At 45.2% G+C, this 22,646-nt stretch overlaps 1 protein-coding gene and 1 pseudogene across 1 annotated transcript; both read right to left on the bottom strand.

The window, feature by feature from the left end:
- Positions 1-1,325: 1,325 nt before the first annotated feature.
- Positions 1,326-2,297, bottom strand: LOC132894983 (odorant receptor 131-2-like). Its single transcript, XM_060935132.1, has one exon. It carries the CDS (start codon positions 2,295-2,297, stop codon positions 1,326-1,328), a length of 972 nt encoding a protein of 323 aa, XP_060791115.1.
- A 10,408-nt stretch (positions 2,298-12,705) lies between these two features.
- On the bottom strand, positions 12,706-21,246 carry LOC132894794 (odorant receptor 131-2-like; annotated as a pseudogene).
- Between the last annotated feature and the right edge of the window lie 1,400 nt (positions 21,247-22,646).

The raw sequence follows: 22,646 nt of genomic DNA, 5'->3' as shown, positions 1-22,646 counted from the left end.
AACAGGTGCCGTGTATTCCCTCTTGACTGTACTTAATGGGATGCTACTGCGAGGGAACCTCCATGAGATGTGAAATGTGCAAGACCATATATAATGGATAATATGTTACAATTTCCAGCTAAATCGGCCAATGTTTTCTTCTTTTAAATTTGCTGCAAGTCACTTTACAGTGAGACGGTATTAATATTCAAATTATGTAGCCGTCAGTAGGTCAACTACAATTTCACTGAATCATTTACATCCAGTGTTTTTCACACATTAGCTACATGCAAATACTCATACTACTGTACTGTGTAATTCATAAAAAGCAGCATGCCATAATCTGTAGTGTGCCCGAATACTCAGTACATTTTTAATCATATATAGAGTAGTTGAATGGTACACAGAACAGTTGATCTACTACAAGCGTAGTATGCAGACTTACCAGAACATACTATAGTAATGGTCAGGTAGTAGGTAGTTAATTGATGTTAGTGCATACTGGGTATTTGGAACAGCATCCAAATGTGAGACAAATGGCATCCAAACATCCCAGTTTACCAAAGCACTCTGCCCAAGAGCCCTCCAGATCTGCTCCTTTACCTCATAAAAAGCTATCAACAAAAGGCTTGATTAAACAAACGTGTTTTCAGCCGAGACTTAAAAGAATACCCTACATTGTCAAAACGTCTATTCTAAATGTAAACATAGTAACCCCATATGCTGCTTGTCTGAGATTTAAATTAAAAGAGCACAAACTTGAAAATTTTTCAGGAGAGGAAAACTGGATATTAGTGAACACATTTAGCCTATAACACTATCTATCAGCATCATTTTATTGGGTTTTCTATCATAATAAACCTTACTAAACCTTAATTATAATCTACATATATTTAATGACCACATTTTTTTCTTTTTAAAATATTTTTAACTTATGTTAAGTGGTCAGCAGGATATAGTCAAACATTTGCATTAAAGACAATTAGGCCCTGTTCAAAGATGTATAAATGACATGATTTACTTAAACATTTGAAGCATTACACAGTTTTACCATTAGACATGATAAAATAGTGGTCAGTCCCTTCTGAGTGAAAATATATAACTTGGTTTCAGCCTTATGCAAACATGCATAAGTGGTTGGAACTGTGTTTGACTCCAGCAACAAGAAAGCTGAGTTACAAGGAATATATATATTGAATATATATATATATATATATATATATATATATATATATATATATATATATATATATATATATATATATTCATAATATATATTCTCCATGAGTTCCTGAAAATATTGAACAGGTTTAAATATCCTTAAACCTCTGAAAAATGTCCTTAATTCAATGTATATTGACAGCAGTCATGCGTTTGCCTCTGGCACAGCGAAAGTAGTACATGAATAAGGGTCGTACAGCATCGTCTCTCAGTCCATAGATGAGTGGACTTAGGCAACGTGGCAAGAGCAGCACAAACACATAGTTTAGATAACGCAGGTCCGTGAAGAAGCTGCTGTTGCTGCTGGCCATCGCTGCAGCTCGCTCTATAACAAAACTGTAGAGAAAAGAAGTAAGGCACAGGCCCAGCTGAATGAGGTGCAGCAGCACGGTTTTGTGGGCTTTCACAGCAGAGTCTTTATTGGAGGAAATGGACCTGGTTGTGATCAAAATGCTGATATAAGTGAAAAGGATGATCATAGACACTGACACAAAGTAAAATACATTAAAGCCCTGATGGACATCTACTTGCCACTGCTTTATGAAGAGCCTTTCTCTTGTGCAAAATATTTGTGATGTTAAAAATTTAGGCTCTGTCAGTGTACTGTAAAACAAGTCAACTATATAGTTTATGAAACCCATAAACCAAATAATTCCAATGGCAATACAAGTTCTTTTCTGAGTGGCTATTTCAGCATGTCTTAGAGGAAAGCATATGGCCACATAACGCTCTAATGACATCACAGCCAGGTTTAAAGGTGCATTACGAAAAGTTGTACCTGAAACTAAAACTAAAAAAGCACAAGCAACCATGACTAACCTGAGATAGGCCACACTAAAAATAAACAACAAAGATGTAACAAAGAGCTGAATCAAGTCATTGAAAAGCATGTGGTTAAACAGAATGTAGCGTGGAGTCTCTTTAAAAACAGGCTTACTCCAAAGAGTGTAGACCATGATGGAATTTAAATAGAAAAAGAACAGAGACATTAACATTATTAAACTAACTTTTGATATTCGTCCCTCAGTCAGTGCAACCTGGAGTATTTGCTCATGTATAAGCAAAACCTCATTTGTGCTGTCATTAATAACTGACATAATATGAAAAAAAAGAACAATGAACTATTTACAGATATCACTAACAATACAGGATTAATCTCTGCAAATCACCACCACTTCCTCACAGATCAGATTTTTAAAAGTAAAAAAAGAAATGAGAATCTGCAATGAAATGTTTGCACATCTGATGCAGATCTTACATCAGTTACCTCTGGTGCAGAGCCTCACTTTCGCAGCCTAGCTCAATGGAATGATACTGATGTGAGCGGATGTTTATAATGGACACCGTGCAAGCCCAAGAGAGATGTCATCACACTTCTGAGTGTAAATAGTAGATCTCATGTATTGAAAATATTTTGTCAGCCAACACTTTTTTTTTTTTTTTTTACTTTGCTGAAAGTTCTTCACATTCAGTCACATTCTTCACATTACTCACCACCCCTGGCCATTATCTGGGCTTTTTAAAAGCACAATTATGCATGCAATTAGCATTTCTTGTGTATACTGGTTATACAGCATAGTATATATTTTGAAAGATGGTTTTGTTTGATTTTCTGTTTTGTTCTACATGAGGCAAGAGTTAATGACTGCATTTTGTCTAGCTTTTTGGGGGGAAAGTCAATGAGATAGGTGAATCTCTTTCTCAGGCCTACAAACTGCAGAGCAATTGGGGTGGCATTTAATTAGACACAAGCCACATTTCTCTCATCATTTCTTGTCTTAATTACAGGAAACATACTGTAACTGTGGCATTGCTGGGGTGTACCTGTGACAGTTTGCTATTGTCTCATCTCATTATCTCTAGCTGCTTTATCCTGTTCTACAGGGTCGCAGGCAAGCTGGAGCCTATCCCAGCTGACTACGGGCAAAAGGCGGGGTACACCCTGGACAAGTTGCCAGGTCATCACAGGGCTGACACATAAACACAGACAACCTGAATGGCAAGAATCTAACTCCATTTTGTGATTATCCACACACATTACTTATGTACTGACTAATGTGGAGCAGTATGCATGATCGGTTTATATACAGTTAGGTCCATAAATCAAAATAATGAGTTTTTCTTTTGTTTCAGACATGTAAAAGCTTTTTACTTTTACCTGACATGTTTCGACGGTGTAACTTCCGTCTTCATCAGAGGGTCACCTCTGATGAACACGGAAGTTACACCGTCGAAACATGTCAGGTAAAAGTAAAAAGCTTTTACATGTCTGAAACAAAAGAAAAACTCATTATTTTGATTTAAGAAGAAGACATAATGAACGTAATATATTTAGGTCCATAAATATTTGGACAGAGGCAACATTTTTCTCATTTTGGTTCTGTACATTACCACAATGAATTTTGAACAAAACAATTCAGATGCAGTTGAAGTTCAGACTTTCAGCTTTAATTCAGTGGGTTGAACAAAATGATTGGATAAAAATTTGAGGAACTAAAAGCATTTTTTAAACACAATCCCTTCATTTTAGGGGCTCAAAAGTAATTGGACAAATTAAATAATTGTAAATAAAATGTTCATTTCTAATACTTGGTTGAAAACCCTTTGTTGGCAATGACTGCCTGAAGTCTTGAACTCATGGACATCACCAGACGCAGTGTTTCCTCCTTTTTAATGCTCTGCCAGGCCTTTACTGCAGTGGTTTTCAGTTGCTGTTTGTTTGTGGGCCTTTCTGTCTGAAGTTTAGTCTTTAACAAGTGAAATGCATGCTCAATTGGGTTGAGATCAGGTGACTGACTTGGCCATTCAAGAATATTCCACTTCTTTGCTTTAATAAACTCCTGGGTTGCTTTGGCTTTATGTTTTGGGTCATTGTCCATCTGTATTATGAAATGCAGATTATTATTTGGCTGGATTTGAGCACATAGTATGTCTCTGAATAGGGGAGAGCGGGGTAAGATGAGCCAGGGGGTAAGATGAGCCACCCCCTGTTTCTAAGAAACAGTAAACAAATGTGACCATGTGACCACATTCAAAGGGGGCCGGGACCATTTACTTACACTTGTGGAGAGGAGCACCACATGTCAAACTAGGTGAGGGACATATTTATAAAAATGTGTTTTTGTGCTTTCTAAGTCAATTCCATGTTTGTCCACAGTGAAGATGATTTAGAGAAGACAAAAGTAGAATAATATTTAGACACATTAGGGTTAAGTTAGTGGCTTTCTAAGCTATGATATGAATGCTAATAAAAATAATTTTGATTAGCCTAATCCCCTTTATTAGCATTTTTCTACAAAATGGTGGCCATGGGGTAAGATGAGCCATTAGATGTGGGGCAAGTTGAGCCACTGGCTCAACTTACCTCATTGGTGGCTGAGCTTACCCTATATGGATGACACTTAAGTTTTCACATTTACTGGTCATATATGACAACAACATATATATATATATATATATATATATATATATATATATATATATATATATATATATATATATATATAATATGACATCAGATGAGGAAGACCAGTTGTTAGATGTGGGGGATTATGTTGTGGCAAAATACACAAATACACGGGGAAGAAGAAAGTGCATTTCTTCATTGGCCAGATAATCAAATTGGATGTCTTCGAAATAGAGGCAAGATTTCTCAAAAGAAGCCGGTCATGCCATGGCTCTGCAAGAAAGCCAACCTTTGTCTTCAAAGAGAAAGATGAGGCTGTCCTGTCAAGACAGGATATTGTGAAAAAATTGCCCTGCCCCTTTACTGTTGGGGGGACAGCACGGAGGGAGAGGCAAATGGTGTTCCCTTGCCATTTGAACGCTTGGAACATTGAATAATGATGAAATGATTGAATGATTGATGGAATGATTGCTGCATGTTTTAGCAATTTTTTAACCTACTGAAAGAAATAAGATTCTTTTGGCACTGTTCTACTGTTTTAGTAATTTCTATAATATAGTATATCTCTCATTCCCTCTCTAATCATCCCTCTTTCTATCTATCTACGCATATATCTCTCTCTGTCCATCTATCTATCCCTCCCTATCCCATCTCGTTCTATCACCTCTCTCTTCATCTCCCCTTCTCTATGCAACGGCCCTATCCCCCACTTGATTGACTTGACTTGATTCATTGATTGCATTTCTAATAATAAAAGTTGTTTACTTGTTAACCTAACATGTTTTGTGTTGGCTCAATTTACCCCACACAGTGGCTCATCTTACCCCGTGCATGGGGTAAGTTGAGCCACTTGACATTTTTTTTTCAAGAGGTAATATCACTCTAACCATAAGAGCTTATCAATTATGTTTTGCTCAGATAGTAACAGTACACTTTGAAATTTGGTATGGTGTGTAGACTGGAAGCAAAAATGGCTTTAACATGTAGTTATGATGAAAAATGTAAAAAGTGGCTCATCTTACCCCACTCTCCCCTACCTCAGAATTCATCCAGATGCTTCTGTCCTGTGTCAAATCAATAAACACTAGTGACCCAGTGCCACTGGCAGTCATGCATGCCCAAGCCATCACACTGCCTCCGCCGTGTTTTACAGATGATGTGGTATGCTTTGGATCATGAGCTGTACCATGCCTTCGCCATACTTTTTTCTTTCCATCATTCTGGTAGAGGTTGATCTTGGTTTCATCTGTCCAAAGAATGTTCTTCCAGAACTGTGCTGGCTTTTTTAGATGTGTTTTAGCAAAGTCCAATCTAGCCTTTTTATTCTTGAGGCTTATGAGTGGCTTGCACTGTGCCGTGAACCCTCTGTATTTACTTTCATGCAGTCTGCTCTTTATGGTAGATTTGGATATTGATACGCCTACTTCCTGGAGAGTGTTGTTCACTTGATTGGCTGTTGTGAAGGGGTTTCTCTTCACTATGGAAATTATTCTGCGATCATCCACTAATGTTGTCTTCTGTGAGTGTCCAGGTCTTTTTGCATTGATGAGTTCACCAGTGCTTTCTTTCTTTCTCAGGATGTACCAAACTGTAGATTTTGCCACTCCTAATATTGTAGCAATTTCTCAGATGGGTTTTTTCTGTTTTCGCAGCTTAAGGATGGCTTGTTTCACCTGCATGGAGAGCTCCTTTTACCGCATGTTTTCTTCACAGCAAAATCTTCCAAATGCAAGCACCACACCTCAAATCAACTCCAGGCCTTTTATCTGCTTAATTGAGAATGACATAATGAAGGAATTTCCCACACCTGCCCATGAAATAGCCTTTAAGTCAATTGTCCAATTACTTTTGGTCCCTTTAAAAACAGGGTGGCACATGTTAAGGAGCTGAAACTCCTAAACCCTTCATCCAATTTTAATGTGGATACCCTCAAATGAAAGCTGAAAGTCTGGACTTTATGTCCATGTCCATTATATAACTACAATTTGAATATGTTTCAGTAAACAGGTAAAAAAACAAAATTTGTGTCAATGTCCAAATATATATGGACCTAACTGTAGATATCAGTAGTTTGATGGTAATATCACTGAATCATTTATGTCCCGTGTTTTCCACACATTGGCTGCTTCCAAATACTCATACTACCTGCAACAGTTCTAACAAAGGGGTGGAGCACAGAGGACGGCAGGACAGAGATCAGGTTTGCAAATACAGCTTTTATTGCCACACTTTTCAGTGAACAAATTTCCCACTCAGACATGCATCAACACACAACCGGCGTCTGGTTCGGGATGAACTCCTCTGCTCTCCCTCTTTAAATAGGGCGCGGTCACTGGGAAGACACACACAAACACAGGTTAATCGACAACAGGTGTAGTGATTCTGCCACTTACCTTCCCTGACTCCGCCCTCCTGTCACAGACCGGCGCTTAGCCACGCCCCCGCTGCCACATACCCCCTGCAGCCGACTCCCCCCCCCCCCCTTGACGGGAGAAGAAGTCCGCCACGACCATCTGCGCCCCCGGCCTGTGGACCACCTTGAAATTAAAGGGTTGGAGTGCCAGATACCAACGGGTGATCCGCACGTTGGCATCCTTCATGCGGTGGAGCCACTGGAGGGGCGCGTGGTCCGAACAGAGGGTGAAAGGGTACCCCAGCAGGTAGTAACGGAGGGCGAGGACCGCCCACTTGATTGCCAGACACTCTTTTTCTATGGTGCTGTAGCGCCCCTCATGCACCGACAGCTTCCTGCTGATGTATAGGACTGGGCGGTCCTCCCCCTTCACCTCCTGGGACAAAACCGCCCCCAGCCCTCTGTCCGATGCATTGGTCTGTAATATAAAGGGGAGAGAAAAGTCAGGGGAGTGTAAAAGTGGCTCCCCACACAGTGCGGCCTTTACCTCAGAAAAAGCCCGCTGGCATTGCTCCGTCCACTGGACCGGATCTGGTGCCCCCTTTTTAGTCAGATCAGTCAGCGGGCTGGTGACGTCCGAATAATTAGGTATAAACCTCCGATAATAGCCAGCCAGCCCCAGGAACTGTCTCACCCCCTTTTTGGTCTTGGGCCTCGGGCAGGCCGCAATTGCTGCGGTCTTGTTAATTTGGGGCCGCACCTGCCCGTTGCCCAAGTGGAAGCCCAGATACCGTACTTCCACCCGCCCAATCACACACTTCTTCGGGTTGGCTGTGAGACCCGCTCGCCTCAGCAACCTAAGGACGGCCCTCAGATGTTCGATATGCCTCGGCCAGTCATGACTGTAGATGATAATGTCATCAAGGTAGGCGGCCGCATAGGTGGCGTGGGGGCGGAGGACCCTGTCCATCAGCCGCTGAAACGTAGCGGGCGCCCCAAACAGCCCGAACGGAAGTGTGACGAATTGGTGTAAACCAAACGGTGTGGAAAAGCCCGTTTTTTCTCGGGATAGTGGAGTCGAGGGGATCTGCCTTCGTCAAATCCAGTGTCAAATAAAAGTGAGTCGAGTCGAGCCGAGTCGATCGAGCAGCTCATCAATACGAGGCATTGGGTACGCATCGAATTTAGACACCGTGTTGACTTTTCTATAGTCCACACAGAACCGGACCGACCCGTCGGCTTTGGGTACCAAGACCACCGGGCTGCTCCAGTCACTGTGGGACGCCTCAACGATGCCCATTTCGAGCATGGTCTCAAGTTCTTCCCGAACCACCTTTTTTTTGTGTTTGGGTAGCCTGTAAGGGCGGCTACGCACTACCACCCCCGGGGGCGTCTCTATGTGGTGCTCTATGAGGTTAGTGCGACCGGGCAGGGGTGAGAACACATCCAAAAACTCGGTCTGCAACTGGGCGACCTCCGTGAGTTGGGTCGGGGAGAGGTGGTCTCCACAGGGGACCGGAGAGGTACGTGATGCCAATGCCCCTTTTTGAACCTCCGGCCCCAGCTCTGCCTTCTCCAGAACCACCGACACAGGGACCTCCTCATTCCAGAGTTTAAGCAGATTGAGGTGGTAAATCTGTAGCACCCCACCCCTGTCCGTTCACCTCACCTCGTAGTCGATGTCCCCGACTCACCGTGTGACCTCAAAGGGTCCTTGCCACTTGGCGATCAATTTGGAGCTCGATGTGGGCAACAGTACGAGTACCTTATCTCCCGGTGTGAACTCCCTAAGGCGCGTACCCTTGTTGTACAGGCGGGCTTGCCGTTCTTGGGCCTGCCGCAAATTCTCCTGGGTTAGGTGGGTGAGCGTGTGGAGTTTTGCGTGCAGGTCCATAACGTATTGAATTTTGCTCTTACTTTGTGAAGGTCCCTCCTCCCAATTTTCCCGCAGCACATCTAGAATGCCGTGCGGCTTACGCCCATATAATAATTCGAACGGGGAGAACCCCATGGAGGCTTGGGGGACCTCTCGCACTGAAAACAACAAGGGCTCGAGCCACTTATCCCAATTACGTGTGTCCTCACTTACGAATTTTTTAATGATATTTTTGAGGGTGCGATTGAACCATTCCACTAAACCGTCCGTTTGTGGGTGATAAACGCTGGTGCGGATCGGCTTAATTCCCAATAACCCATACAGTTCACACAGTGTCCGTGACATAAATGTGGTGCCTTGATCAGTCAGAATCTCTTTCGGGATTCCAACTCGGGAGATACCCGGTAACGCGGAAGAGTGCCTCTGCAATACTGCGTGCTGAGATATTGCGCAGAGGCACTGCTTCCGAGTATCGCATTGCATAGTCCACCAGAACTAATATAAAGTGGTACCCTCGGGATGACCGATCTAATGGCCCGATGAGATCCATCCCAATCCTTTCGAATGGGGTCTCGATTAATGGTAGGGGGCAGCAAAGGCGCTTTTGGAATGGCCGCTGGATTTACTAACTGGCATTCGCGGCACGCCGTACACCACCTACGAACATCGCCATGAATCTCCAGCCAATATAATCGGGCCATTATTTGGGCTAGTGTCTTATCCTGCCCCAAGTGTCCAGCCATGGGATTAAAGTGAGCCGCCTGGAATACCAATTCCCGGCGGCTCTTTGGAATTAAAAGTTGCGTGACTTGCTCTTTAGTTTGAGTGTCCTGCGTCACTCGGTATAACCTAGCCTTCATAATCGCGAAGTACGGGAAGGACCGGGTGGCGTTCGGCTGGAGCGTTTGACCATCGATTACTCTCACTTGGTCAAACGCGTGTCGCAGAGTCTCATCTAGCAATTGCTCTAATGGGAAATCTGTGAGGGATTCCCCAATAGAGAGAGGAGGGGCCAGCGGCTCCTCACTCTGACGCGAAGATGATGTAGATGGCTCTGTGACAGCTGCTCCCGCCAAAGCGACACTGGGACCTCCCCCTGTTAAATGGCAGGACCCACTCTTTACTAAGCATGTCATTAAATCCCGAAATCCCGGCCAATCAGTCCCCAAAATTAAAGAGTGGGTAAGGTGAGGATTAACCACCGCCTTCACTATAAATTTTTCCCCTCGGGAAAAAAATGTGGACCGACACCAAAGGGTAGCTGTGAACGTCCCCGTGCACACACAACACCTTCACCCCCTGTGCTCCCCCCAATGCCTCGTTTTGCACCAGGCTTTGGTAAATTGAAGTCTGATTACAACCAGAATCCACCAACGCCTGATATGTATCCCCTTGAATACTCACCGGTATGCGATACGCTCCGGCCCGATCGAGGGCGGCTCCTGACGCATCGGGGATCTGAACCATCGCGCCCACCTCCATGACCGTGCACTATTGTTGGAGGTGGCCCGGCTCCCCGCAGCGCCAGCAAACTGGCCCAGGCTTCCTCTCCGCACCGGTGTTCTGGGGCTCACTCACCTGAGGGGGGGAGAGACAGACACAGAAGGGATAAACAGGGTACTGTGGGTGCAGCGGGCTGGCACTGGCGCTGGCCCCCCTCCGCGGTGGGGGAATGGGGCGAGGACGAGACACAGGAGGAGAGGGAGAGAGAGAGAAGAGGAGAGAAGAGAAGAGGCTGTCTGCTCTCCTGCCGCCGGGACAGCCGCCATATGGTCCTCCGCCAGCTTGACTGCCTGATCCAGCGACGCCGGGCGGTGGCACTGGGCCCACTCTGCGGTTCCCGCTGGCAAGCGTGCGATGAATTGCTCCAGCACCACCTGGTCAATGATCCCCTCAGCATCGTGGTTGTTGGCCCTCAACCACCGCCAGCAGGCGTCCCGGAGTTGCTGGCCGAACGCGAACGGACAGCTGACTTCCTCCAAGCGCAAAGCACAGAAGCACTGACGCTGCTGTTCAGGGGTGTGCCCCACATGCTGGAGGATGGCCCGGCGAAGGTCCGCGTAGGCCAGCCGGCGGTCGGCGGGGAGCTGTAGCGTGGCCAGCTGTGCCTCTCCCGTTAGCAGGGGGAGGAGGCGCGCCGCTCCATCGGCCACCCCGAGGTCTCCGCGACTTGCTCAAAGAGCGTGATGAATGCCTCGGGGTCGTCCTGCGGGCCCATCCTTGTTAGGGTGAGGGGGAACGGGCCCGCGGTGGGAGCGTTGGTGGACCCTGCTGATGCGAGGAGGTGATGGAATGCCTGTCGATCTTCTTGTTGGGCCAACACCAGGGCCTCGAACCGCTGTTCTTGCTCCTTTCGGAGGGTGAGTAGCGCCTGTTGCTGGCTTTGCTGGGCCGTGGTGAGGGCGTGGACCAGTTCAGTGAACGGGGAGGACTCCATGGGGCTGTTAGGCTGCTGTGCTCCAGCTCCCGGGTTTCGGCACCACTGTAACAGTTCTAACGAAGGGGTGGAGCACAGAGGACAGCAGGACAGAGATCAGGTTTGCAAATAGGGCTTTTATTGCCACACTTTTCAGTGAACAAATTTCCCACTCAGACATACATCAACACACAACCGGCGTCTGGTTCGGGATGAGCTCCTCTGCTCTCTGCTCTCCCTCTTTAAATAGGGCGCGGTCACTGGGAAGACACACACAAACACAGGTTAATCGACAACAGGTGTAGTGATTCTGCCACTTACCTTCCCTGACTCTGCCCTCCTGTCACAGACCGGTGCTTGGCCACGCCACGCCACCGCTGCCACTCTACCATACTAGGTAATACATATAAAGCAGCATGTCATAATCCGTAGTGTGTCAGAATACTCAGTCCATGTTTAAATAATATTGGTTGGCGTTGAATGGTATATCAGTATATATTCCATTCAGCTAGTATGATAACTCTCATTCTACATTGCGTAATGCGTAGTGTGTCCGAATACTCAGTACATGTTTAGCCTAGATAAATAGTAGTCAAATGGTATATCCAGTAGATGATTGACTACATCTGTAATATGCAGACTTACCAGAACCTACTACAATAATGTTCAGGTAGTAGGCAGTTAACTGACATTAGTGCACACTGGCATTTGTAACAGCATCCAAACGCAAGATAACTGGCATCCAAATATCCCAGTTTACCAAAACACTCTGTGCCCCAGAACACTCCAGATCTGCTCCTTGATTTAAAAAAGGCTTTTAACAAAAGACTTGACTAAATAAATGTTTTCGACAAGACTTACAAGAATACCTAACATTGTCAAACAGGCTATTGTAATTTTAAACCAAGTAACCCCATGTGCTGCTTGTATGAGTTTTAAATTAAATAAGAACAGACTTGAAAATTTTTCAGGAGAGGAGTAATGGATATTGGTGAACACATTAACCCTAAACACTTTCTATCAGCATCATTTAATGAGGCTTTCTTTAGTATTCATTACTAAACTTTATGTATAATCTACCATATATTTAATGACCACTTTTTTTTTTACTTAATTTGTGTGAAATGGCCAGCAGAGTATAGTTAAAACATGTGCATTAAAGACTATTAGGCCCTGTTCAAACATGTACAAATAACAGGATTTAATTTTTACACAAAACATTACACAGTTTTACCATCAGACCTGATAACACAGTGGTCAGTCCCCTCTGAGAATATATCATTTGGTTTCAGCTTCATGCAAACATGGATAAGTGGACGGAGCTGTGTTTTACTCCAAAAATAGGAATTCTGAGTTACAAGGTAACTGTGTATAACCATTCATAATAGATTTTCTTTGAGTTCCTGAAAACATTGAAAAGGTTTAAATATCCTTAAGCATCTGAAAAAATGTCCTTAGTTCAGTGTACATTGACAGTAGTCAAACATTTGCCTGAATAAGGGTCGTACAGCATCGTCTCTCAGTCCATAGATGAGTGGACTTAGGCAGCGTGGCAAGAGCAGCACAACCACGTAGTTTAGATAACACAGGTCCATGAAGAGGCTGCTGTTGCTGCTGGCCATTGCTGCCGCTCACTCTATAATGATAAAAAGAAAAGAAGTAAGGCACAGGCCCAGCTGAATGAAATGCAGCAACATGGTTTTGTGGGCTTTCACAGCAGAGTCTTTATTGGAAGAAATGGACCTGGTTGTGATCAAAATACTGATATAAGTGCAAAGGACAATCATAGACACTGACACAAAGTAAAATACATTAAAGCCCTGATGGACTTCTACTTGCCACTGCTTTATGAAGAGCCTTTCTCTTGTGCAAAATATTTGTGATGTTAAAAATTTAGGATCTGTCAGTGCACTGTAAAACAAGTCAACTATATAGTTTATGAAACCCATAAACCAAATAATTCCAATGGCAATACAAGTTCTTTTCTGAGTGGCTATTTCACCATGTCTTAGAGGAAAGCTTATGGCCACATAACGCTCTAGTTACATCAGAGCCAGGTTTAAAGGTGCATTACGAAAAGTTGTACCTAAAACTAAAAAAGCACAAGCAGCCATGACTAACCTGAGATAGGCCACACTAAAAATATACAACAAAGATGTGACAAAGAGGTGAATCAAGTAATTGAAAAGTGTAACCCTTTTTGTTATATGTAACAATAGAGCACAGGTAGGTAATGATCAATAATAATCACTAGACCAGGATCAGAAGACACCAAATTCTTAAGACCCAATACTCTGAATATCAATAATGACACAGACACAATATATTTAGAATATATGGCAACTTATAATGGAAAACTCACAGACCAGCTGTGTAACAATGTGTTGCAGCACAATGTAAGAAAAATAACAAAAATAACAAGATAAAGATAACAAAGGCCGGCAAAACAATACCCCTCTTTTCCCTGAAGTCAGTTTATATCGTTGGGGCCCTTTTTTTTTCTCAAATCACTGTCGGTGTATCACCAGTTAGTTTGCCCTACCCCACAGTCCGTGGACAAGGATTCCAAAAGATGATTGGACGCGGCTGCGTCCTCCCACTCAGGTGGTATTAGTAGCAGAGGATGGATGGATGTGACTACATCCTCCCGTTCAGATGATTCCCACAAAAAAACCTGACCGCTGAGTCAATGCGCATGCGAGCTTAATAGCATTTGCCCCGCAGACCCGCGAAATTCCCTTTCGGTCACAGTGATTCTCTCGGTCGCTCACGCTGCTCCAGTAGACGACACGTCACCTCTCCGATGCAGCTAGTGCCAGACGCTCGCACTCCGGAAGTTTTTTTTTTTTTTTTGACCGGAAACCGGAAGGTAACTTAGTCACCTGGCCTCAGTGGAGTTCACCGATTGACATCACTCAAAATGTTGTTATTATTATTGTTTTTTAAACACTTTTACCCATTATTTATTCCTTAATACAAAATCTACTTATTTCTTGTACATAAAATAAATCTTCATGAGTTATTTATTTGTTTATTTCAAAATAAGGGCGGCACGGTGGTGTAGTGGTTAGCGCTGTCGCCTCACAGCAAGAAGGTCCTGGGTTCGAGCCCCGGGGCCGGCGAGGGCCTTTCTGTGCGGAGTTTGCATGTTCTCCCCGTGTCCGCGTGGGTTTCCTCCGGGTGCTCCGGTTTCCCCCACAGTCCAAAGACATGAAGGTTAGGTTAACTGGTGACTCTAAAATTGACCGTAGGTGTGAATGTGAGTGTGAATGGTTGTCTGTGTCTATGTGTCAGCCCTGTGATGACCTGGCGACTTGTCCAGGGTGTACCCCGCCTTTCGCCCGTAGTCAGCTGGGATAGGCTCCAGCTTGCCTGCGTCCCTGTAGAAGGATAAAGCGGCTAGAGATAATGAGATGAGATGAGATTTCAAAATAAAAAGTGAATTGTTTACTCTTCTATGGAAATTATTTTAAAGGGATATTTTTAATATTTAGAAGGCCTTAAATCAAAGCCTGGGCTACACTCTCCCCTCCTGAACTCATGTACGTCCCTGTACATGGCAGTGATCAAACATGTTGTGTCTGAGGGAGCTGGGCAGGAGGATATAGGGACTTTTCAACTTCACTCAAGGCATTGGCTAGTGCTGTGGTCAGCCCATGAAAGAACGACTTAACCACAGTGACCAAGGGCTTTCCAAGTTCAGGATACTCAAGCCGCCTTGGCGGTTGACAATTCCTCTCCGATCTCCTGAGGGAGGTATCTACTCCTGTTTGTCTCTCTATCTCCCCTTTAGACTCTGTTTCCATTCCATCCAACTCATTCTCCCCTTTCTCTTCTTCACTCTCTGACATGTCAGAGGACACGGGAAGCTGTTCATTCTGGATATCATCAACACCATCAGGTAAGTTTTCTTTCTCTCCAGGGCACACACTTTCAGGTAAGTCACTTTCATTTTGGTCTGTTTCAGGTATTTGTTCGGTTAGTCATTCCTCCAGAAGGTAGGTTGTCTGCATCACCCTGATGGCTGGTAGGTTCGTTAAGCGTCAAGGGACTGTCTTGTGTACTATCAGGCATATCCGGTGTTTTGTCAATCTCAGCAGCGCAATCGACATTCTGAGCATCTACTGAGCCCTCAACAGGACATGCACCTGTAGGTTCAGCATGCTGTGTATCTTGCTCATTAGACACATGTGGATCAGGCGGTACTGGGCTCTCATGGATTGCTGGGACCTGAGCCTCTGGGGGTGGGCTGAACCAGCAGACGGGGATGAGCTCATAGTCGTCCTCCTCAGAGGAGTGATCGGAATCTACAGCAGGGTTTGCACGAGTCACTGGTCTGCGTTTTACAGGTTGCTGCACACACTTTCCTCTTTCCTCTGTAGATAAGTATCCACATGGGAGGAGCAAGTCTCTATGTAATGTCCTTAAAGGACTGTCCTTGTTTTCTGGTTTAACTGTATAAACAGGAAGGGTACCTGCTCTGCTCACCACTACATGGACAACTGACTCCCATCTGTCTGAAATCTTGTGCTTCCCCCGGATGCAGACGTTCCTTATCAGTACTCGGTCTCCAACCTCCAAGTCTGAAGCAGTCACGCGCCTGTCAAACCGTGTTTTGTTCTTGTGTGCTACCTTTGCAGCGTTATCCATGGCTATTTTATAGCTTCCCTCGAGTCGTGATCTAAGGTTTTGCACATACTCAGAATGTGATGTGTGTTGGCTGCTATGCACTGGCAGTCCAAATGCCAGATCGACGGGCAGGCGAGGCTGATGCCCAAACATTAGTTCGTATGGTGAAAAACCTGTCACGTCATTCCTGGTGCAATTATAAGCGTGGACCAGGGGCTTCACAAAATCCCGCCAGCGAGACTTCTCTTGGTTCTGAAGGGTGCCTAGCATGTCTAGCAAGGTGTGATTAAATCGCTTGACAGGGTTGCCCCTGGGATGGTACGGGGTGGTCCTGATCTTGAGTACCCACTACTTGACAGAGCTCTTTTATATTGCGGGATTCGAAATCTGGCCCCTGGTCACTATGTAGCTTTTCTGGCATACCATAGTGCACCATGAAGCTCTCCCACAGACACTTTGCCACTCTGCGGGCCTTTTGATTAGGTGTAGGAATGGCAACCGCGAATTTGGTAAAGTGATCCGTGATCACAAGGATGTCTTTGGTCCCACTTTTATCCGGTTCAAGGGAGAGGAAATCCATGCAAAGGAGTTCAAGGGGTCTAGTGGTGTTAATGTTGACCAACGGTGCCGCCCTCTCAGGTGGTGTCTTCCTCTGCACACACCTGCCACATGTCCTCACCTTCCTCTCCACATCCACACCCATCCTTGGCCAATAAAATCTGGTCCTCACAAGGTCCATTGTACGGTCCACTCCCATGTGACCCATATGGTCATGCAGGCTGGTCAGAACTACATCCCGTAGCTCAGCTGGCAGTACCAGTTGGTAAGTTGTTTTGGAAACTTCCTGACAACGTCTGTACAAGACATTATTCAAGAGCTCCAGGTGATTTAGCTCTCGCAGCAGGAGTGGGAGGTCAGGAAGTTGATTCCGTAAAGTGGGGGGTGGTGTGTCCCCATGCTCAATCTGACAGATGACGGGTTTAATACACTGATCGGCTCTTTGTTTATCTGCCAGTTCTGCCTCAGTTAAATGGGGGACAGTTGGCAGTCCTCCCAAATGATCTTCTTGCCCATAGGTGTTGGGCACAGCACTGGCAGAGATGGCAAAGGTCTCAACTAAAGCAACACTGTCTGTGTCTCCCTCCCCTCCAACTGCAGGACTGACACTGTAGATGAGCTGTCTTTCGCAGATTGCCTTCACAACAGCCTGATCTACCGCATCGAAGTTCTTTGGATCAGAAAGGTGATCTTGGGTGAACTGTTGTATGCGTTCCATCTCTTTTTGAGATTTAGGATCATCTGACAGCGCCCCATGTGGCCTGTGGGATAGTCCATCCGCATTATGATTTTGCTTTCCTGGACGATAGAGGAGTTTAAATGAGAAGGTGGATAGTGCCGCCAACCATCTATAGCTCGTGGCATCCAGGTTCGCTGAGGTCAGTATGTAGGTCAGTGAGTTGCTATCGGTAACAATGGTGAACTGGTTACCATATAGATAATCACTGAACTTCTCCATGACTGACCACTTCAGTGCTAAGAATTCCAGTTTATGCACTGGGTACCGACTTTCACTGTGCGACAACCCTCTGCTCGCATAGCCAATAATTCGGACCTGACCCTCCTGCTCATGATATAGGACGGCAGCAAGCCCGGTGGTGCTAGCGTCAGTTTGGAGCACATAAGACTTCTGTGGGTCCACGAAACCTAGCACAGGTGCAGTAGTTAGTTTATTGATGACTGTCTCAAATGCTTGCTGGCAAGCAGGGGACCATCGCTCCCCAAAGGTCTCCATTGGGTTATGGTACTGATCTAATTTCTGTTTCATTTTCGCCCTCTTCTGAGAAGGTGGGTATCCTGAGGTTAGATCGTGGAGGGGCTTCACAATGCTGGAATAACCCTTAACAAATCTCCTGTAGTACCTGGCAAACCCAAGGAAAGATCTTAATTCTCGCAGGTTCCGGGGAATCAGCCAAGTCTTAAGGGCAGTGATCTTCTCTGGATCGGTTTGTACTCCACTCCTGGACACTACATGGCCGAGGTAACAGACCGATGTCTGAAAGAAGACACATGTTTCTGGGGACAGTTTCAGACCAAACTCTTTGAGACAGGAGAGTACCTTCATCAACTTCTCCTCGTGTTCCTCCAGGGTTCGGGAGAACACAAGTCGTCGAGAAAGACCAACACATCCTTCAGGTGCAGGTCACCCATGCACTTCTCCATTAATCTTTGGAATGTGCTTGGAGCATTCGTCACCCCTTGGAGGCATCCGGTTGAACTCCCAGAATCCAAGAGGGCACACAAAAGCAGTCTTGGGCTTGTCTGCCTCTGCAACTTCTATCTGATAGTACCCTGACTTTAAATCGAGAACAGAAAACCACTGTGCACCATTGAGTGCTGAGAAGGTGTCCTCCAGCTTAGGAAGGTTGTACGCATCCTTTATGGTCTGGAAGTTCAGGCGCCTGTAATCAATGCACAATCTGACCTGGCCATTCTTTTTCCTGACCACCACAATTGGTGACGAGAAGGGTGACTCAGATTCCCTAATAACGCCTGCATCAAGAAGCTCTTTGATATGCCTCTGAACCGCCTCAGTGTCTTGCGGGTGGATCGGTCGAGGGCACAGTTTGAAAGGAGTTTCATCTGAGAGCTTTATATGGTGTGCTACTTTATCAGTTCAGCCAAAATCCAGGTCGTGTTGTGCAAACACATCGGGCATGTTGTTGAGCTGCCGAGTGATGCATTCTCTCCACTAAAGTGGGACTGGGGAATCACCGAAGTTAAAGTCTAGAGTAGGCTTTTGGGAGGGCTCTGTCTCTGGTGGCCATTGGGATGGCTCAGGTGACTTGGCCATACTATGCTCCCTTAACAAGATGGTCTGGTAAGTAGAGATTTGTGCTATTGTGCACCTTGCAGGAATGGCAATGTCATGGTCACACTCATTGCAGATCATGACTGGTAGCCTATAGGGTTGCTGTTGGGGGAGATCGATCATGCAGCTTTCACAAACAGACCACCCAGTAAGGAGGGTAAAGATGGATGTTCGAGGAGAACGGACCTCTCATTCTGGAACCTGTTCACCGGTACAACTCCTTCCAACACAATAGTCTCACCAGCTGGAACAATTTGGGATCTCCTTCCCTGTAGCCTTGCTACACCGTGGGGCTCAGTGTTGTTTGCCTGCTTGTGTCTCACCTCAAGTATTTTAAGGACTGCCCTGTAGCCATGAGAGATGGGCTGATGCGTCATTCCAGCTCTGGAACAGAGGTCATAGAGCACATCAAGGGTATTAGTGCCTACAAGCACAAGGGGCTCTGTGTTGGTTTCAAAGTCAGGTACGACCAGGGCAAGTGTGTTTATATCAACTGATGTCCCAACAAACTCTTCTGGGAAAGTTACAGCCAACTCTACATAGCCCAAATAGGGGACAGACTGCCCCGCTGCTCCCTCTACCTCTAAGAGGTCAAACAGCGGCTTAATTTCTTGCTCTGAAAGATGTTGTCTGTAGAATGACTGGGGTATGGTTGTTACCTGTGAGCCTGTGTCAAGGAGGCAGTTGACTTCTTCGCCTCCTATGTGTATGCAGGCTGTACTATTGGTACCAACCAACCCACTCGGGAGTTTGAATGGGTGGCTTCTTACTGATTGTTCTAGACTGGCACATACTCGAACTTTGTTCTTGGCATTTATGTCTGAGGGACGTTGGTTCTCCTCAGCCCCTGTTTGTCCCACAACAGGAACTGTTAGGCATTTAAATGTGGGTTGGGGCTGTTCCTTGTCTCCCATATACGCCGTTTCTCCTCTAACTGTTTTTTTTTCTTTTCAGCCACTAAGGCAGGGTTTGCAGCTTCAGTGCATGTCGGGGAAATGTGCCCATTCTCCCCACAGTTGAAGCAGTACCAGGGCCGAGGTCTGTTTGTCTGCTTCATTGTTATCTGGCTCTGCATGATTGTATTAACATTGCCTGTGTCTGATATTTGACCCTGGGATTTTTCTGCAGCTCCATTTCTTTTAGTCCCCTTCTTCCTCTGAATTGTGAAAGAGGCTAATGGTCTCTGCAGGCTAGCAACCTCCTTCTTAAGATCCTCCATGGCACTGTGACTCACCCCTGGGTTCTGGTTTAGTTCTGCAGAGGCACACGCCTCCTGAGACTGGATCTGGACTCGCTGCTTTGTGCCACCAATGTGTTTTTTCATACGGCTAGCTTTTGCTTGCTGCCTGTCTTCCTCTGTGTGCAACATCAGCAGGAGCTCTGGAAACGATGGTGGGAGGTCTTTCCTTCATTCAAGTTGCAGAGTGGAGAGCAGAACATTGTCCCAACACCCCCTACAGAACTGTTTAAGGAGACGTTTATCTACTACTTCTGGTGCGACCCCACCTCTTTTTGTTGCCAGGTTCAGTGCCACCCGCAGCCGGTGAAGGTAAGTAGAAGGTTTCTCACCCAGATCCTGGAGGGTGTTCAAGAATTGGGCAAAAAGTTCTTCCCCCTCTTCCACCATACCAAAAGCCAAGTCTAATAGCTGAAGATAGGCTGAAGGGAGTGACTCAGGCCGTAGCCCTCTGACAACATCAGCTGCTGGTGGGAGCAAGCTCTCAAGGATCTTCCTGGATATCTGGAGTGGGGACATGCTGGGATCAGTTTGAAGCAGCTCAATGTGTGAGCGCCAAGTGTCATAATTGGTTTTATTATTAGGTCTGGGAGCCTTTCCAGAGAAGGAACGGAGTCTCACTAGGGCTTGCACTTGAGGGACAGCATCCTGTCTCCGCACGACATGCTCAACCATGACTTTCTAAACTTCAGGTGGGTTCATATCACTTTCTGAAAGGGATGGTAACCTCCTCTCATTAGTGAGTAGGGGAGGGTCATTGGCACCTAAGCCATTATCGCTTAGTGGTTTATCTAAGAATGAGATGAGGGGCTGCTGCTCAGGGGCCCGAGGTGACTGTGTCAAGATAGGGGGAGTGGTGGGTATGGGAGGAGAGCTTTCAGCTCAGGGTTGCATAGTTTCAACATCTTCACCAATCTGAGACATCACCTCCCCCAGCACCTCACTGTAGTCTTTGTCACTCCATTTAGCCAACTCTTTGAGCTTGGCCAGAAATGTCTTGGTAACATTGCAGCCAATCTTAGTAGTGTACACGCTGCTTGCATACAAAAGCATATGGCTGAACAGAATGTAGCGTGGAGTCTCTTTAAAAACAGGCTTACTCCAAAGAGTGTAGACCATGATGGCATTCACATAGATAAAGAACAGAGACATTAACATTCCAAAACTAACTTTAGCTATTCGTCCCTCTGTCATTGCAACCTGGAATATTTGCTGATGTACAAGCAAAACCTCAACTGTGCTATCATTAAAAACTGACATAATATGAAAAAATGGAACAATAAAGATATTTACAGATATCACCACAAATTCCTCACAGATCCAATTTTACCAAAGTTAAAAAAAAAAGAGAAATGAGAATATTTCTAAATGAAATGTTTGCAGATCTGGTGCAGAGACTGACTTTTGCAGCATATCTCTAAGGAATAATCCTGATGTGAGCTGATGTTTATAACAGACACCATGTAAGCCCAAGAGAGAGATTATCCCACCTCTGAGTGTGAATAGTAGACTACACGTATTGAAACTACTTTGCCAGCCATCATTTTTTGACTTTGCTGAAAGTTCTTGGTATTGATTCACATGTATCCAGATCATTCTCACCACCACTGGCCATTATCTCGGCTTTTTAAAACTACAGTTGCATATGTAATTAAGGTTTCTTGTGTGTCCGGTATATTCAGTACAGTATACATTTTGAAAGATGCTTTGGTTTGTTTTTCTGTTTTATTATGCATGGGGTAAGGGTTGCTGGTTGCAGGTTTTTTGGGAGGAAGCCAAGGTGGCGATGATCCTTTTATGTGGATTACTAACTGAAGAGCACTTGGAGGCATTTAATTAGACACAAGACACATTTCTCTGGTTCATCATTTCTTTCCTTAATTTCAGGAAACAGAACTGTGGCAGTGCTGGGGTGTACCTGTGACATTAGTTTGCTATTTTGTAGAATTCAATTTCAGTTCAAAATTCAAATTCAGATTTTATGATGCAAATTTAAAATAATATTCAAATTTAGATTTTGGGCGGCACGGTGGTGTAGTGGTTAGCGCTGTCGCCTCACAGCAAGAAGGTCCTGGGTTCGAGCCCCGGGGCCGGCGAGGGCCTTTCTGTGCGGAGTTTGCATGTTCTCCCCGTGTCCGTGTGGGTTTCCTCCGGGTGCTCCGGTTTCCCCCACAGTCCAAAGACATGCAGGTTAGGTTAACTGCTGACTCTAAATTGACCGTAGGTGTGAATGTGAGTGTGAATGGTTGTCTGTGTCAGCCCTGTGATGACCTGGCGACTTGTCCAGGGTGTACCCCGCCTTTCGCCCATAGTCAGCTGGGATAGGCTCCAGCTTGCCTGCGACCCTGTAGAAGGATAAAGCGGCTTGAGATAATGTGATGTGTGATGTGTGAAATTTAGATTTTTAAATTCAAATTTCTAATGGCATGAATCTAAATCCATATTGCCATTACCCACACATATTAGTTATGTACTGACTGCACACTGCCTAGGCCATCATGACCATTACAGCATGCAGTGCTTTAGAGTGATGTTATAAACATTTGTGACCAAATTATGATTTGGGTGGATGCACACATCTAAATTGCAACAATTTCAACACACCAGTGTTGGTATGGAAGCAGAATGTGTGGGAATTTGCATCACCAAAACTACATAAA

Source organism: Neoarius graeffei, chromosome 12 (assembly GCF_027579695.1).
Source record: "Neoarius graeffei isolate fNeoGra1 chromosome 12, fNeoGra1.pri, whole genome shotgun sequence".
NCBI classification, from domain to species: Eukaryota; Metazoa; Chordata; class Actinopteri; order Siluriformes; family Ariidae; genus Neoarius; species Neoarius graeffei.
This window is presented reverse-complemented; position numbering and strand designations above follow the sequence as displayed.

Coding starts and splice junctions, on each gene's coding strand:
- LOC132894983 (XM_060935132.1), bottom strand. CDS start 2,297: ATGTCAGTTATTAATGACAGCACAAATGAGGTTTTGCTTATACATGAG.